Below are 17,177 nucleotides of genomic sequence, written 5' to 3' on the forward strand. Positions count from 1 at the left end.
CGGAGTACGTCTTTGTGCGTCATGACGCGCACCGGGGGCCACTCCGGCCGCCGTACGACGGGCCCTTCCGGGTCCTGCGACGGGGCGACAAGTCTTTCATCGTCGACTTCGGCGGCCGGCCGGACCGGATTTCTGTGGACCGCCTCAAACCGGCGCACATGGACGTCGACCGATCACCACGGTTGGCCCTTCCTCCGCGGCGAGGCCGCCCCCCGTCCACAGTTCCCCCCGCTCGACCACCCACCACCACGTCAGACCCCTCCCCACGACCCTCCAGGGGTCGCTTCGGCCGGGTCATCCGGACCCCCCTTAAATTGACCCTGCCGGTGCAGGTCGATTCTGGAGGGGCGTGTGTAGCGGTTACCGCTGGATGTACATAATCGCCTTGCACCGGCCAGAACACGGCCAGACGCGCCTCTCCCGGGCATGCCCGGACTCACTGTTCCCGGGCACGCCCGAACCTCCCGGGCACGCCCGGTCTCGTCTTTCCCGGGCATGCCCGCTCTCGCCTTTCCAGGGCTCGCCCAGAGCGTCCGGGCATGCCCGCTATCGCCTTTCCAGGGCTCGCCCAGAGCGTCCGGGCAGGTCCAGACTCGCCTTTCCAAGGCTCGCCCTTGATACCCGGGCATGCCCGGTATAGCTTTTGCCGGGCAAACTTCCCGACATAAATGTGTATATATATTGTTGCCCGAAAAACGGGCTTGAGAGAATACCTGAGCTGTTTGGTTTCAATAAAGCAACTCGGACGAATTCCGTCTTTGGTCGCGTCAAATTCTTTCGACTCGCGTTGGAGCGCAGTTCCTTCACTGTAGTGACAGGGTGAGACCGTGACATTTTCTAGGATTAATTATTTCCCACATATTCCATTTATCAGACTAGCACAAGAGTCGAATCATTTCCAGATGTGCAGAAAGAGAAACGCAGCTGCTGTCTGCCTAGCAGAGGGATGGTGTACTGTATTACAAAATGTGGAGTCGTCTGCAAAAAGGATGAGGGGTTTTTTCCAGAGCATCGGAGAGGTAATTGATAAAGATGAGGAACAACACTGGGTCCAAAACACTTTCTTGGGGAACTCCAACCTCTAATGAAAGAGGGGAGGAGAGGATTTCATTGATGGCTGGCCACATGCTGACAGCATGAATGAAGGAAGTCGGCCCTCTATGCCATGGGTGATGGTGAGGCCTCGAAGTTCTTGACATTGATGTCTGGCCTTGACAATAAAGTGATCAGATCCAAGAGGGGAAGTAGAGGAAAAAGAGAGATTGGATGGAAACTTAGTTATTGCCGAGTTCAGGAAGGAGGATGTACCAGTAGGATAAATCTGGGTTGGGAAGTTTACAGATTGGGTCAAATCTACAGAGTCGCAAAAGGCCTTTGCTGCAATGCCTTGGCTAGTTGTTGTCGAGCTGACACTCAGCAAGCTGGCATGGTGACAGTCGAAATTGCCACAGATGAGACAGAGAGTTGGGATGGGTGATTACCAGTTGACACATGTTGGAGAAAACAGATGTATATGGACAGTCATCATCACCAGGTGTTGGTATATTACACAGACAAACATTAGGTGATCATGGAGAGGTATATACAGCTAGAGGTATTCCAGTAGGCTTAGAGGGGTTAGTGAGGACAATGGACAATGAGCAATGGCCTCCAGATCGGTGTGGGGAGTAGGGGGGTGGAGGAGGAAGCCTGTCCCAGTCGAAAAGACAAACATGACTATATTTGGGTGTTAATGGAATGATATTCATAATGTGAAAGTCAAACTTGCAACAGCTGCTCTTGGTCATCATCCAAGGAGGGAATATTGAGATTAGATGGAAAAATTGCAATGGTTTATTAACATTTTTTCTGACATTAGTCTAAAGCTAATTAGTCTGACATTAGTCTAAAGGCTGCTCCATGCGCTCACGCTCTCGAAGCTAAGTGATCCATCACAATCGTGTTTTTGTCGAGACTGTATCTATCTTTCGGTGTGTGTACCTATAGCGTATCTTTTGAAAAATTTTCGGTGCTAATTTTTCGTACATGTATACACAATCGGTTAATGGTATCGAGTATTCTGCGGCCTAGTACTCATAGGCTTAGACTACCGTACCGTCTCCAACCTTGTGGTTTTGTTTTTCTCTCAGCGATTCGTCGAATGCGCTGAAATTATTTTCGTTCTCTGTTTCGTACCAGTCGTTCACCCCGTACCTCCTTGTTTAATATCTGTACTCACAAAACAAAAAAAAAAACCCCCAAAAAAATATTTCCTTCCCAGGTCTTATTCGTTTATTTGTTGTTCTTTTTGTTCGTTCGTTCTTCGTTCGCGATCACGCGGTTAGAAATGTATAATCTCTCCCCTGAACAACTATTTTCTCTCATATATTATAACACCCTTTTCTTCTTTTCCTACAAAAGGATGCTTTCGTCTTGCTCACCAAATCTATTCATTCCAAAAAATATATATAATACCATCTCTTACAGTTCCTCCTTTCTACATTCCCTAAACTATCCAGAACTCCACCCCTCCTCCAGGGTCCTCAAACGTATTTTTGACTCGAAGGTCTCAAACTCATTTTGCAAAAAATGTTCGTTTCCCATGAATCGTACACTTTTCAAAATCCAATCTCACCCCTCCCCTCCAAATCCTCCCCATCACCCATCCCTTTCAAATCTCCCCCCTTGCCCCTTCCCTCCCCTCCCTCCTAAACTCCCCCCACACCCCTCCCCTCCGAGACTCTCCCTCGCTCCTCCCCTCCTAGACTCCCCTCTCACCCCTCCTCCTCAAAGCATCCTCCCTGCTTCTTCCCCCTTCCAACTTTCACCTTCATCTCCCCAAACCTTCTGCCTCGCTCTTCCCCCTCCTCAAATAACACCTCACTGTGCCTCACCCAATCTCCATCAAACCTTTTGTCCGCCCCATTCTTCCCTTTCTCCAAGCTATTCTGAAATCTCTGAAATCTTTGACACACCTTCAACAGCTCTCCCTACCTCTTCCTCCTCTTACACATCTTACCCTACCCCTCCCCCCCCCTGTTCTGGACCCGATGCTCCCCCTTCCTCTTCATTAACGGTATGGACCTCAAACATCCGGGGCCTTCGCTCAAACTTGACTGACCTCTCCATACAGGTTGCTTCTGACAAACCAGATGTGATCTGCTTAACAGAAACTTTCCTCCTTCATGATGTCTCTGATGCCTTGGTATCTCTCCCAGGTTACTCCCTCCTCTGGTATGATAGACCTGAGCCTCGTCCTGGAGGTGGGGTTGCTATCTTTATAAAAAACTCTCTGCCTCACTCGCCCTCCACTGCCCTCTCTCCACCTCACCCCCAGGAATACCTTTGGCTACGGCTTCCCCTTCGCTCCCACCTTTTGTTCATATGTGTGTTGTACCGTCCACCAAACAGCGTTGACTCCATCTACATCTCACTGTCTGATAATATGGACCAACTTCTATCTACCCATCCCAACTCTCTCTTCCTCATATGTGGTGATTTCAATTGTCACCATGCCAGTTGGCTGGGTGTGGGTACCTCTCTCACCAGCCATGGCTCTTCAGCAAAGGACTTCTGCGACTCACTGGGACTGACACAATCTGTCAATTTCCAGACCCGGATCTCAGTCAACGGAGCATCTTCTCTTCTGGATTTGGTTATGACAAACTTCCCTGAAAATGTCTGCTGCTCTTCTTCTGCTCCAATCGGCTCATCTGATCATGTGCTTGTCAAAGTGGACATCTCTCTGACCATTCTCAGAGAGCCTCCTCAGCGTCGACGATTCTGGCATTTCACTCAGGCCAACTGGCACGGTCTTCAAGCAGCCATCAATCATCTGGACTGGTCTCCCATCTCTACCGCCTCTGACATCAACTCATCCTGGGAATTCTTTCAAAGTAAATTGCTCTCTCTCATGCACAGATTTATACCATCTCGTCTTCAGTTGTCATACCCTTCCTCCCGTCCATGGTACACGGAATCTTGTGGTGAGGCTGTTGCCCTGAAACAACTTGCTTTCGTCTCCTGGAAATCAAATCCAACGGAAGGAAATCTCATTTCCTTTCACAAAGCCCGAAACAAGTGTGTGTCCACCCTCAGGAGAGCCAGGAAACAATATCTCACCATTCTCAAGACCGAACTCTCTTATCTGTCTCCCTCTTCCAAATCCTGGTGGCGTCTGGTCAAATCTGTTTCTGGTGTTTGTTCCCCATCCATCCCCTCCCTCACCTCAAACGGCTTAACGGCTGACTCCGCACGTGAAAAAGCTGAATGCCTCAACTCTGTGTTTGCCTCTAAATCTTGTGTCCCAAACCCATCCCTCTCTGTACCCACCGTACCCAGTCGTACCCAGCTGCTCCTGGACTCTGTGTCCTTTCCTCCTGACAAGGTGGAAAAGTTTCTGTCAACCCTCGACTCTGCTTCTGCAACTGGTCCTGACGGCATCAGCCCACGGGTCCTAAAATCATGTTCTTCTGCTCTTTCATTCCCTCTTTCTGTTCTCTTCACCCTCTCTTTTGCTCAAGGTCATCTGCCGTCTGCTTGGAAATCAGCCAACATCACCGGTTTGCACAAAAAAGGTGCAAAAACAGATCCCAGCAACTACAGACCAATCAGCCTTCTCCCAATTATCAGCAAAGTCATGGAATCCATCATTGCTTCAGATATTAAATCTTTCCTCTTCTCCAATGGCTTGATCTCTGATCATCAATTTGGTTTCAGACCTGGTCACTCTACTCTGGACATGCTGCTTCTGCTTTCTCAACAATGGATGGAGGTCCTCAAAGCCAAACAGGAAATTAGAGCTGTCTCCCTTGACATTTCACGTGCCTTCGATACGGTCTGGCACCCTGCTCTGCTCACCAAACTCTCCTCCTTTGGTATCCATGGAAATCTCCACGCATGGCTGGCGGACTTCCTCTCTGGTCGTAGTCAACGTGTGGCCCTGAATGGGTTTCTCTCATCTCCTCTTCCTGTTCAGGCTGGAGTTCCCCAAGGTAGTGTTCTGGGCCCTGTGCTTTTTCTGGTCTTCATCAATGATCTCTCTGACTCTCTTGAAAATCCTCTCTATCTCTTTGCTGACGACTCTACTCTCTGTCGCTGCATTCCTCATCCCTCAGATCGGCAGTCTGCAGCCTCCTCACTCTCTGCAGACCTGGACAAAATCACAGACTGGTCAAACAAGTGGAACATGTCTTTCAATCCTGACAAATCTCACACTCTTACAATGTCTCTCCGAAAGGACCGACTGGACAACCCTCCCATCTACTTTCTCAACAATCCTCTCCAAGAAGTTCTGTCGCTCAAGCTTTTGGGTCTCACTATCTGCCATGATCTTTCTTGGGAAAACCACATTTCCAAGCTGGCCTCCAAAGCCAGTCGCCGACTGGGCATCCTCCATCGTGCGAAGTCCTTCCTTGGCACACCTGAGCTCCTCACCACATAGGCTTTTATCCGCAGCTCAATGGAATACTGTTCCCCCCTCTGGGCTGGTGCTCCTGCCTCACACCTTGCTCGGCTTCACGCTGTTGAGGCCAAAGCTTTCAGAATCATTGGAATCTCCTGCGATGTAGTCAACACCGAGGGCCTTTCACTCACTCACCGCAGGCAGGTTGGTGGTCTTTCTGTCTTCTACCGACTCCTCTCCGGCCTTGCTCCCCAGCTCTCTCTGTGCTCTGTCCCCCCATTATTCCTTCAGGTCGCACAAGATCTGCCTGCAACCCTCTTATGGTTAAACTGCCAAAGTCTAGGCTCTCTGCTCACCTTCACTCTTTCATTCCCCTTTTCTCCCGCCTCTGGAACAAACTCCCCCACTCCCTTCAATCCCACTCCTCCCTCCAGGTCTTTAAAACAGCTGTTCACCACCATCTCTTATCTTCCCCCATCGAAAACCTTGATCTTTTCTACCCCCGGTAATTCACCCCAGAGTCCTTGCAGTGTTCATATGTTTTATTCCTCTCCCACCTCCCCCCAAGTCCTCCCGATGTCCCTGCTCTCAAATGTTGTGTTTGTGTCCTTCCCCCTCTTCCCCCTCTCTTTTGTGTCCTTCCCCCTCTCTCCCTATCTTGTCTGCCGCTCCCCTTGTTTTTTGTGTTTTGTGTGTCGGTTTGTCTTTTTGTGTGATTAATGTTAGCTCTTTCACGAGCCTCGATCTTGTATACAAAAAAAAAAAGAAAAAAAAAAGAAGCATTGAAGTTTTTACATCAATGTTATCTGGCTCTTCCCTGAGCGTAGATCCGTTAAAAAAAAAAACGAGAAAGCAGCTGAAAATGCAAAGCCCATCCGCATCTGCTTTGTACTTGAATGAAACTTGGCAAAGACGACAGTTAAAAAAAAATTGTACGTTTTATTTATTGGTGTTTGCCATATTCTCGAAATAATGTTTTGTTTAAGATTTGAGGACAAAAGCTGGATTGGTAAAAAAAATAAAAAAAATTATGGGCTGGACAGAAGGACAGAGACACATGGAAGCAATTGCAAAATCCCGTCTCCTGCTGCATGCGGGTGTGGGTGGTGGGGAGGACACTGTTAAAAACGGCTCATAGTCAGTGGAGCTTGTGCATAAATCGCACATAGGACATTTGTAGACACTTGTGTATTTTTTTTTAGACATAAATTTCAGACATTAGTCAATAATGGAGAACATGTATCGGATATTAACCGAGGATCCCTGCATCATGAAACAGATAGGAATGCTAACAGTTCCCTGGTCTTAGTAGTGTACCTCCCGATGGAATGCTTCACCTGCTTTCTTTTATGTATTTACAAGTTTTTGTAACAAGAGGGCACCAGCATACCACCAAATGTGTTGCTGTCCCCAGTTTATTGCACACCCACGACCAAGCACATCGCTGTTGCCTCTTCCCTCGAAAACCCCCTATTCTTAAGAATTCCTGATGTGACACCTTTCCCAGCGTGGGGAACAGGTACTAGTGTTAATTTATGACGGGGACCGGTCTTTCCATCAACGTACGAAGCACACATCAACGGAAAGGTGGCAATTCAACTGTAGCCATTCATCAGATGGATGGTGAATGTTCCTACGCTGGGTGAAGACAGCTATTTCCGTTACCTTGTACAAAGTCTTCCATTCTGGCAGCGAGCATCTTGATGCCCCGATCCGAGCGATAGTTCTCTGCACAAACCAGAAATCCAGGAAGATTGAAAAATGGCCGATAAAGCAAACCAGTTACCATTACAATTCGATTGTGATGTCTGCGGTGCTAAAAGCAGAGGTAATTTTGAGTAACCGAGCATCACAAGTGCTCCTTATCAATAGAGAGATGCCAACAGTATATATATTGCGTCGCGCGCAAGAAGCAGTTGTGCCGTAAGAAGCCGACAAACGGTATTTCGTTTTATGGACTGCCCTCGACTTACCGCCGTGATGTTCTTGACGTTCTTGACAGAATCTTGCAGATTTTGAGCTGTCTCAGAATTCTGAGGTTCTGTAAAAAACTGCACAACGTTCAGACGCATGTTGAGTTCATCGAAGTTCTGAATCGGTTTCTTCAACCACTGCCTGGGGTTAGGGCGGAGGATGGAGGGTAGGGGTATACACAATCAGCATATGTTGTGATGTATCAAACTTTTACACTTGCTTGTTATGACTATAGGTAGCGCATTTCATTACTGAGACAAAATTCTAGAAGGGTCTAGGACATACATGTGCGTAGTGCAATATAGCTAAACCTCCATCTTAATTTGACCTGTTCATGCTTAATAATCCCAAACTTTTAACGATTAATCAAACAAGATCTTCCCCCATCCAAAACCTTGATCTTTTCTACCCCCGTTAATTCACCACAGATCCACTTTTCTGAAATACCAACTTCTTTCCTGGAAGTCCTAGCAGTGTCCATGTGTTTTTTTTTTTACCTCTCCCACCCCCACCCCCTTCCCCTCTCCCTCCCACACATCTCCCGATGTCCCTGCTCTCAAATGTTGTCCTTGTGTGCTTCCCCCTCTCTCCCCATCTTGTCTCCCGCTCCCTATATTTCGTCTAATTTGTCCGTTTTTTTTTTTCTGTCATTAATGTTCGCTCTTACACGAGCCATGATCTTGGATACAAAAAAGAAATAAAATAAAAAATAAAAAGACTTTCGATTGCCAATTGCTCTCCAATATTGCAATTTGCATCGTGGTCGTGGTACTTCAATTTGCAATGCACCAACAAAAGGTGCTTCAATTAGAAAAATAAATTAAACATTGCCTCTCAAAATGATATTACGTATTTTTATTGTTGCCGTGTTGTAGTCGAACAGGATGGTGCGAAGGTCGCACACTCGACCTCCGAGCTGTCTCGTCTGGGTTTGATTCTCGACCCGACTAAAAACTGTCGGATTTTGGTTAACAGGCAGGGCATTACATCGCAAAGTGTTCCTTCCCTCGACTAGACATTCAATTGGCATGTCCAATCTGCTAGCATGAGTTGGTGCAACGTTAAATATCCCATCGTGTATTTTGTAGAAGAGTAGATGATTTATTGCCAGCACCATGAGCAAACTACAAATTCTTCCCAGAATTAGCTCCGGTCGAAGGTCAGGCCTGGCCAGCCAATTCGTGAAAGACTAGGCCGAAACCTTTCCTCAACTGACCCCACAAAGTGGCAGTAATTTTGGCTGCTATAGTAGTAGTAATATTGGATTCTTCTTCTTTCTTCTTTCAATATTATTGGATTCTTCTTCATTTGTATGCAGCACAAGGCTGCGGGGTAGCATCATTGGCTAAGGATGTGGCTGTGCCACTGATGCCATGCCCCTCCGGGTTAGGGCAGGAATTTGTAAATTGTTCATGATGCCAGTGACAGCTCGCCCACTCTTTGCAAAGGACACCATGGGATCTATAACATCTACCGACGAATGCTGGCACACGGGACACCTAACATTTGTAGCAGCGCTTTAATTATCGCACTTGTCTGCCATTATTTTCTTTTTTTACAATGTATAAGGGGTATTTAATGATTATATATGATTATATATTTTGAGAGATTTCCTGCGTCATGCTCTGACAGGGTGTGGAACCAAAGCCGTTGCACAAATTCTAGCATTAGCTTGTGGACGTTACAGATCACACAGTACATTTTGAAAAGTAAGCAAAACACTGTGCCAGTACCCAAGGCATATTATAAATCTCTGCCCTAATCAATATAATATCCATAGGCCTCCAGAATGATGCAAACCAGCATCCCAGTGCTGCACACGAGAGCGAATGGTCATTACAACCTTCTCTAAATCAAACGAGTAACACAAACAAATTCACAATAATGTTTATCGTCTCAACGAGATATATATATTTCTTTTGTATACAGGATCGAGGCTCGTGAAAGAGCTAACATTTATCACACAAAAAAATCAACCAGACACACAAAACATATAATAAGGGTAGCGGTAGACAAGATGAGGAGAGAAGGGGAAGCACAAACACAACATTTGAGAGCAGGGACATCGGGAGATCTGTGGGAGGGCTTGGGGAGAGGAGGCGTGGGAAGGGGGGGAGGCGTGGGAGAAGTATAAAACGCAAGGACACTGCAAGGACTTCCAAGAAAGAAGTTGGTATTTCAAAAAAGTGAATCTGGGGTGAAATTAGCGGGGTAGAAAAGATCAAGGTTTTGGATGGGGGAAGATAAGAGATGGTGGCGAACAGCTGTTTTAAAGACCTGGAGGGAGGAGTGGGATTGAAGAGAGTGAGGGAGTTTGTTCCAGAGGCGGGAGAAAAGAGGAATGAAGGAGTGAAGGTGAGCAGAGAGCCTAGATTTTGGCAGTTTAACCACAAGAGCGTTGCAGGCAGACCTTGTGCGACCTGCAAGAATATTTGGGGGACAGAGCCCAGAGAGAGCTGGGGGAGCAAGGCCGGAGAGGAGTCGGTAGAACACAGAAAGTCCACCAACCTGCCTGCGGTGAGCAACTGAAAGGCCCTCAGAGTTAGCTTCATCGCGGGAGATTCCAATGATTAATGATGAGACAAATTGATTGAAATTGATGAGATGAACTTACACACACTTACACTTACACAAACTTACACATGAGATGAGACAAATTCATGAATGAGATGACATCAAAGAGCAAGTTATTAAATAGTCTCTCTCTCTCTACATTGACTGAGGCTTGCAGAGAAACTTCACAAATGGAAGAGGAAGTGGGCCACAAACCAACAAATGGAAGGCGAAGAATGAGAGAATAACAACTAAGCAAGAAAGATTTGGGTATGACAGGACTATGGGGGAAAGAAAAGGTCACAGAAGGATGTGGAGTCTGACGATAGATGATGATGAATCATCATCTCATTGTAGGACTGGAGGGAGGGACAAGACCATATTGGGGCAGGAAGGTAGTCCCAGAAAAGGAGAAGAGAAGATACGAGGTGTGTTCAAAAAGTATCCGACCTTTGTTCATAAAAAATACTCGTATCCAGATACAACAAACTTACACTAATCTCCTTCAAAGTAGTCCCCTTGGGCTGCCACACACTTCTCCCAACGGTTCTGCCACTGTCGGAAGCAGCGCTGGAACGCCTCTTTTGGGATGGCGCGCAGCTGGTCCGTCGCATTCCGCATGATGTCTTCTCTGGACTGAAATCTGGTCCCTTTCAGGGGCATTTTCAGCTTGCAGAAAAGCCAGAAGTCACACGGAGCCATGTCGGGAGAGTAGGGAGCCTGACGAAGCACAGGTGTGTTGTGTTTGGCCAAGAAACTCTGTATCAAATGTGAAGAATGGGCGGGTGCGTTATCGTGATGGAGCTGCCAATTGCCCGCTGCCCACAGGTCCGGCCGTTTGCGTCGCACAGCATCACGAAGGCGATGCAGAACCTCTTGGTAATACTCCTTGGTGATGGTTGTGCCGTGTGGTGCGTACTTGTGATGAACCACGCCACTGGAGTCGAAGAAGACGGTCAGCATGACTTTGACATTGCTGTGGACCTGCCTTGCTTTTTTTGGCCTCGGGGATGTTGGATGCTTCCATTGTGATGACTGCAACTTGGTTTCTGGGTCGTACCCATAAACCCAGGACTCATCGCCAGTGATCACTGTGTTGAGGAAGCTGGGATCGCTGTTCACAGTCTCCAGCATGTCCTGTGCGATCTCCAAACGGAGTTGCTTCTGCTCAATCGTTAGCAGCTTTGGTACGAACTTCGCTGAGATTCTCCTGAAGCCCAAATCCTCCTTCATAATGGAATGAACGGATCCAATGCTGACGCCCACCTCGTCTGCAAGTTCTCTGATCGTGATTCGACGATCCTGCATCACCAGGGTCCTCAATTGGTCAATGACGATCTCATTTCGGGATGTTGAGGGCCTACCCGAACGTGCTTCACTCTCCACTGATGTGCGGGCATCTTTGAAGCGGTTGTACCACTCCTTTATCTGTGTGGTGCTCATTGCTTCGTCCCCGAAGGCCTGTTGAATCTTGCGGATCGTTTCCACTTGGGAATCGCCAAGCTTTACACAAAATTTGATGCAGTAGCGTTGTTCAAGTTTTTCCGTCATTTTGTCAAAAACGAAAATCCGACGGCGCTCACTTACATGTCCTCACTCATCGGCGGTCTGCCGTCGAATGACAGCTTCTGCAGGTGGGAAAAAATTCACGCGTGCGCATTAGGATCGCCTACATACGTGCACCAATCAACGCCTCCCTAGCTTCATTTGTTTACGCACGACAAATTAAGGTCGCATACTTTTTGAACACACCTCGTATGTGAGTAATGTTGGGAAGACAACTTGGACCTGTGCAGTTGCACCATTAGAGGGTGTACCAATTAACGCACGTGACCTTATGAGGCTGTGAAAAAGCAAGTCGAAGAAAGTGTCGGGTGAGGAAGATCAATGATGAGTCAGTATAACATTGAACAACAGCCAACCTTTGCAAAATGGAAGAGATGCAACCCATGCTTAAGCTTGGAGATTCCAAGTATCCCAAAGTCTTTAACTAGAAAGCATTTGTCAACAGTAGGTTTCTGCAGTTGCCATACTTCGGCCTTATAAAGCAGGTAACACGCTTTAAACGCATCAACTTCTGTATACAGCCATTTCCAGTGCCACTGCTTTATAATTTGACAAGACGTTATCCATTTCCTTTTTGTTGATCTTGCAGTTTGACAACAACGTGTCTTGCTATTGACACAATGGTGGCAAGCACCAACAGCAAAATAGACTAAACTAGAACGTCACTCGGTAGAGCACATACCTCCGCCAGGCTGAACAGTTTATGTTTTGTATACCACTGATAGGCCGGATCCGGATTCGGATCTGAACCAAAATCTAATTGGCTTGTTCTTGTTGCCTAACCAACTCATCCCCCAAGTTTATCCACAACACATGCAACATATTTTAAAAAGTTATGGACGTCACTTTTCGCCCGGTCTTCCAATGGTGAAGAATCACTTGAAAAACGAAAGAATTCTCGTATCCGACTCCATATTCAGATCTTCACCAAAATCGAATCGATTAGTCCTTGTCACACACCTAACCGGTCCATCAAGTTTCATCCAAATCCATCCATAACTTTTTGAGATATCCTGCTGTGTATCGTTTTTGGTCCTACCTCCCAATGGTGAAGAATCAATTAAAAAATTTAATAATTCTCATATCCGAATCCATATTCAGATCTTCACCAAAATTGAATCGTCTTCCTTGTCAGACACCTAAACCTCTCCACCAAGTTTCGTCCAAATTCGTCCACAACTTTTTGAGATATCCTGCTATGCATCGTTTTTGGTCCGATCTCCCAATGGTGAAGAATCAATTAAAGAATTTAATAATTCTCATATCTGAATCCATATTCAGATCTTCACCAAAATTGAATCAAGTCTTCCTTGCCAGACACCCAAACCTCTCCTTTCGTCCAAATTCGTCCACAACGTTTTGAGATATCCTGCTATGTATCGTTTTTGATCCGATCTCCCAATGGTGAAGAATCAATTAAAAAATTTAATAATTCTCATATCCGAATCCATATTCAGATCTTCACCAAAATCTAAATGAATCGTCCTTGTCACATACACTACATCTCTGCCAAATTTCGTCCGAATCCGTCCACAAATTTTTGAGATATCTTGTTAACAGACAAACAGACAGACAGACAGACAGGGGTGAAAACACAGCCTCCATCTACCTTAGGTGGCAGAGGTAATTATTTCCTTTAAGCCCATCAGTGAAAACCTAACAAAGGTGAGACCATATGTTTTATGATTGTCGCAAATCAAGCCTCGGCATTGCTGTTTTGCATCTATATATATAAAGTAGAGTTGGCCTCTGTGTCTGTATCCTGATCTATCTATGATCTCTAAGATCTCGAGAACCCGTGGACGGATTTGCGAGCGGAAAGTACTGTTCGACTCGGGATGGTCCCAGGAATGTCACGGAGACATAAACATTAAAAAAATTTCGGGTTTTAAAATTAGCGTATTATTAGCACTAGCAGAAGAGAGAGGGATTCGAAGGGAGGGAGCGCAGCGCTTCTAGCGCTTCTGACTACAGCACACCTTAAAATTAAAAAAACTTCGGGTTTTAAAATTAGTGTGTTACGCGTAATTAGCGCTAGCAGAAGAGGGAGGGAATCTAAGGGAGGGAGCGCAGTGCTCCCTCCAGCGCTTCTGTTAGCGTAATTAGCGTATTTCGGAACGTTAATTTTTCAACTTCATTATTCGGAATCAGTACGTCCGAGAGAACCTTCGTAACGTTAATTTTTCAACTTCATCCGATTGACATGGGACCAACGGCATGTGACAAAGAGTGAAACATACAGGCTACATTTATTTGACGACAATGAGTTCCGACTTCCGACCTCGGTGGGATGACAGGCTAAGTCAACCCCCCTGGTGTGAAGGGGGAGGAGGAGGGGAGGGGGAAGAGAAGGGGAGGGGAACGAGGGGGAAGGGGATGGGAGGGGGGAGGGGGAGGGGGAAGGGGGAGGGGGAGGGGGAAGGGGGAGGGGAGGGGGGGAGGGGAACGGGGGGGGAGGGGGAGGGGAGGGGCCCTTCTTCCCCTGGGCACCCCCGCACCCTTCCCTCCCCCCTTCCCCTCCCCCCCTCCCCCCCATTCCCCTCCCCTCCTCTTCCCCCTCCCCTCCTCCTCCCCCGCTTCCCCCTCCCCCCTCCCCCCCGTTCCCCTCCCCTCCTCTTCCCCCTCCCCTCCTCCTCCCACTCCCGTGCAAAGCCGGGTACCTCTGCTAGTTATTTATATCCCCGAGGCAGAATAACCCCAACCAAAAATTTTACACGAAATTGATGTGAATCTTAGAAATGGTTGAGAAATTTAGAAAACATGGAAATCTCTCCTACCCGAATGGTGGGATGATCACACGCTGCAAACAAAATCACGTTTACAAAGGTGTTTCGATTTTACGTGGTCAACAGGTACTCCGGATAATATATTTATAGATTTCCTTCCTGAAAGTAACAAAAGTAACAAGGTTACTCAAATGGATGTTGAAACATTCTTTCTGGGGCCATTCCCATCAGATATCACTTGATATACCTCCCCATGAAAAAGTAAGTACTCCCCATGTAAAGTTTTTGACTTTTTCAACATATTTCAACATACAGCTATTTGATCTTCATTTTAACAATATTGATAGATAAAGGTGATATAATATAACAAATATCATGAAACTTTTACATTTTGTAGTCCATTGTATAATTTAAATAAACATAAATGCAAATTTCGCATTTGGAAAAAGTAAGTACACCCTTGGCTCTAATAGGTGGTATTGCCCCCTTTGGCAGAAACAACCTCAAGTAGGCGTTTCTTATAACTGTCTACCAGTCTCTGACATCGACTGGGAGAAATTTTTGCCCACTCCTCCATGCAGAATTCTTTCAGCTGTGCGATGTTTGAGGGGTTTCTTGCATGCACAGCTCGTTTCAAATCCCCCCACAACATCTCGATGGGATTTAGATCCTGGCTTTGACTTGGCCATTCCAGAACCCTCCATTTCTTTCTTTTCAGCTATTCTTTGGTGGATTACTGGTATGTTTAGGGTCATTGTCATCGTGCAAGGTCCACCTTCGGTTGAGCTTCAACTTTCCGACAGATGGCCGCACATTATCCTCAAGCACCCTCTGGTACAATGAAGAATTCATAGTGCATTCTATGATGGTGAGCTGCCCAGGCCCTGATGCAGCAAAGCTGCCCCAAACCATATTTCCACCACCATGCTTTACAGTTGGTATCAGGTTCTTGTTGTCAAATGCTGTCTTTGGTTTTCGCCAAACATGTCTTCTGGTACTGTGGCCAAATAGCTCTACCTTTGACTCATCTGTCCAGAGCACATTGTTCCAGAAATGCTGGTCTTTGCCAAGGTGTTCATTGGCAAACTTTAGTCTTGCCCTGATGTTCTTTCTGGACAGCAAAGGTTTCCTCCTGGCACACCTCCCATGTAGATCAAATTTGTGCAGCCTTTTTCTAATAGTAGACTCGTGCACTTTGACATCAACAGTGGCAAGAGCTACCTGTAGGTCCCGTGATGACATTCTGGGGGTTCTTAGAGACTTCTTTCTGCATCTTGCGGTCTGCTCTTGGGCTGATCTTGCTCGGGCGGCCTGCCCTGAATAAGTTGGCAGTTGTTTGGAATCTTCTCCACTTGTAGATGATCTTCCGGACAGTCGAATGATTGATTTCAAATTGTTTGGAGATCTTTTTAAATCCCTTCCCAGACTCGGAGGCATCTATAACCTTCTTTCTGAAGGCCTCAGAGAACTCTTTTGATCTAGGCATGGGGACGCCGCACACTTCAACAACAAAGAGCAAACCAAACTAAATGTCTGAGGTTTACATAAGACAGGTTCCTCCAAGATCCTCTCTAGCAATGTTCTAATCATTTGCATCTGAGTTGGTGCACCTGATTCTAATTTTAGGTATTTGAAGTAGTGATAAATGTAGGGGTGTACTTACTTTTTCCACATGCAAAATTTGCATTTATGTTTATTTAAATTATACAATGGACTACAAAATGTAAAAGTTTCATGATATTTGTTATATTATATCACCTTTATCTATCAATATTGTTGAAATGAAGATCAAATAGCTGTATGTTGAAATATGTTGAAAAAGTCAAAACTTTACATGGGGTGTACTTACTTTTTCACGTGACTGTACATGTACTGCAGCACATATATACACACACAAGGAGTTTATTCAAATTCCCAAGGGTTCGATGAAATCTCACCTGGACAATGATTAAAGTTACTCTGGCTGAAACTCATCCAAAAATATAACGAATGAAATCGTAATTGCTATGGAAATGACGTCAATCTTTGTGCAGTGTTTCTTTACAGTGGCTCTTTGTGCATCTCTTCTAAACCTTTCCCATAACGTACAGTTCTTGTTTATGTCTACATTAATATTCCTTAACAACATACTGATGTGTCCATGAGGGTTGTCCCAAAAGTTACCACCAAAAAAAATAATAGACAAAGTATGGTCGACAAACTCTCTGGGTGTCCTGTGGACAGATGAGAGGTCTCTGCTGCTCCCCCCAAGCCCTCTCCCTCCCATAGATCTTCCGATGTTCTCTGCTGTTGTACTTGTGTGCTTCCCTCTCTCTCTCCCCATCTTGTCTCCCGCTCCCTTTATTGTATGTTTTGTGTGTGGGGTTTTTTTTTTTTGTGATTGATGTTAGCTCTTAGATGAGCCTCAATCTTGCATACAAAATATATATATAAACGTTTATTAGTCATATTATTCTAACCGAGCACACAGACTTTGGGCCAACGTTGGCAAAGGTTGGAAAGGTCACAAAAGAACAATCATGGCAACATTGCACCAACATCAGAAAACTACTACTACTAGTACTCCGACTACTGATAATTTGCACACAGCTGAGGGGCATAGATTTTTTGCAACTGGGGGAGGGTAAGATGAGGTTAGGGCAGGAATTTTGGAATCGTTTGGTCATGGTGCTGGCGATTGCTCGTCTACTCTTCGCGAAGGACACTAACGTCCACCAACTAAATCTGGTAGATGGTACGCCCAGTTTAACATTCATCCGAGGGACAGCACACACATTGATGAATCACCCAGTCTGTGAAACACCAGGATGACAATTTATACCTGGGCCGAGATTCGAACCCAGGCAAGACAGCTTAGAAGAGAGTGTGAGTACTGTTGTGGTTTTGAAATAAAGGCAACCCCCCTTTAGTTAGTTGCACCACAACATGAAGCCTCGCCTAGTTCAGTTATTTCTTATTAAATGTGAAGTATAGTC

At 46.0% G+C, this 17,177-nt stretch overlaps 1 protein-coding gene across 1 annotated transcript in view; it reads right to left on the reverse strand.

The window, feature by feature from the left end:
* Positions 1-17,177, reverse strand: part of MSH5 (mutS homolog 5) — a 247,417-nt gene that overhangs the window by 119,253 nt on the left and 110,987 nt on the right. The window contains exons 6-7 of the mRNA XM_078786777.1: positions 7,357-7,498; positions 7,049-7,111 (exon numbers count right to left, since the gene is read on the reverse strand). Of these exons, the coding sequence (XP_078642903.1) occupies positions 7,049-7,111; positions 7,357-7,498 (205 nt within the window). The remainder of the gene's footprint in view (positions 1-7,048; positions 7,112-7,356; positions 7,499-17,177) is intronic.

Source organism: Myxine glutinosa, chromosome 1 (genome assembly GCF_964187855.1).
Source record: "Myxine glutinosa chromosome 1, kmMyxGlut1.1, whole genome shotgun sequence".
NCBI classification, from domain to species: domain Eukaryota; kingdom Metazoa; phylum Chordata; class Myxini; order Myxiniformes; family Myxinidae; genus Myxine; species Myxine glutinosa.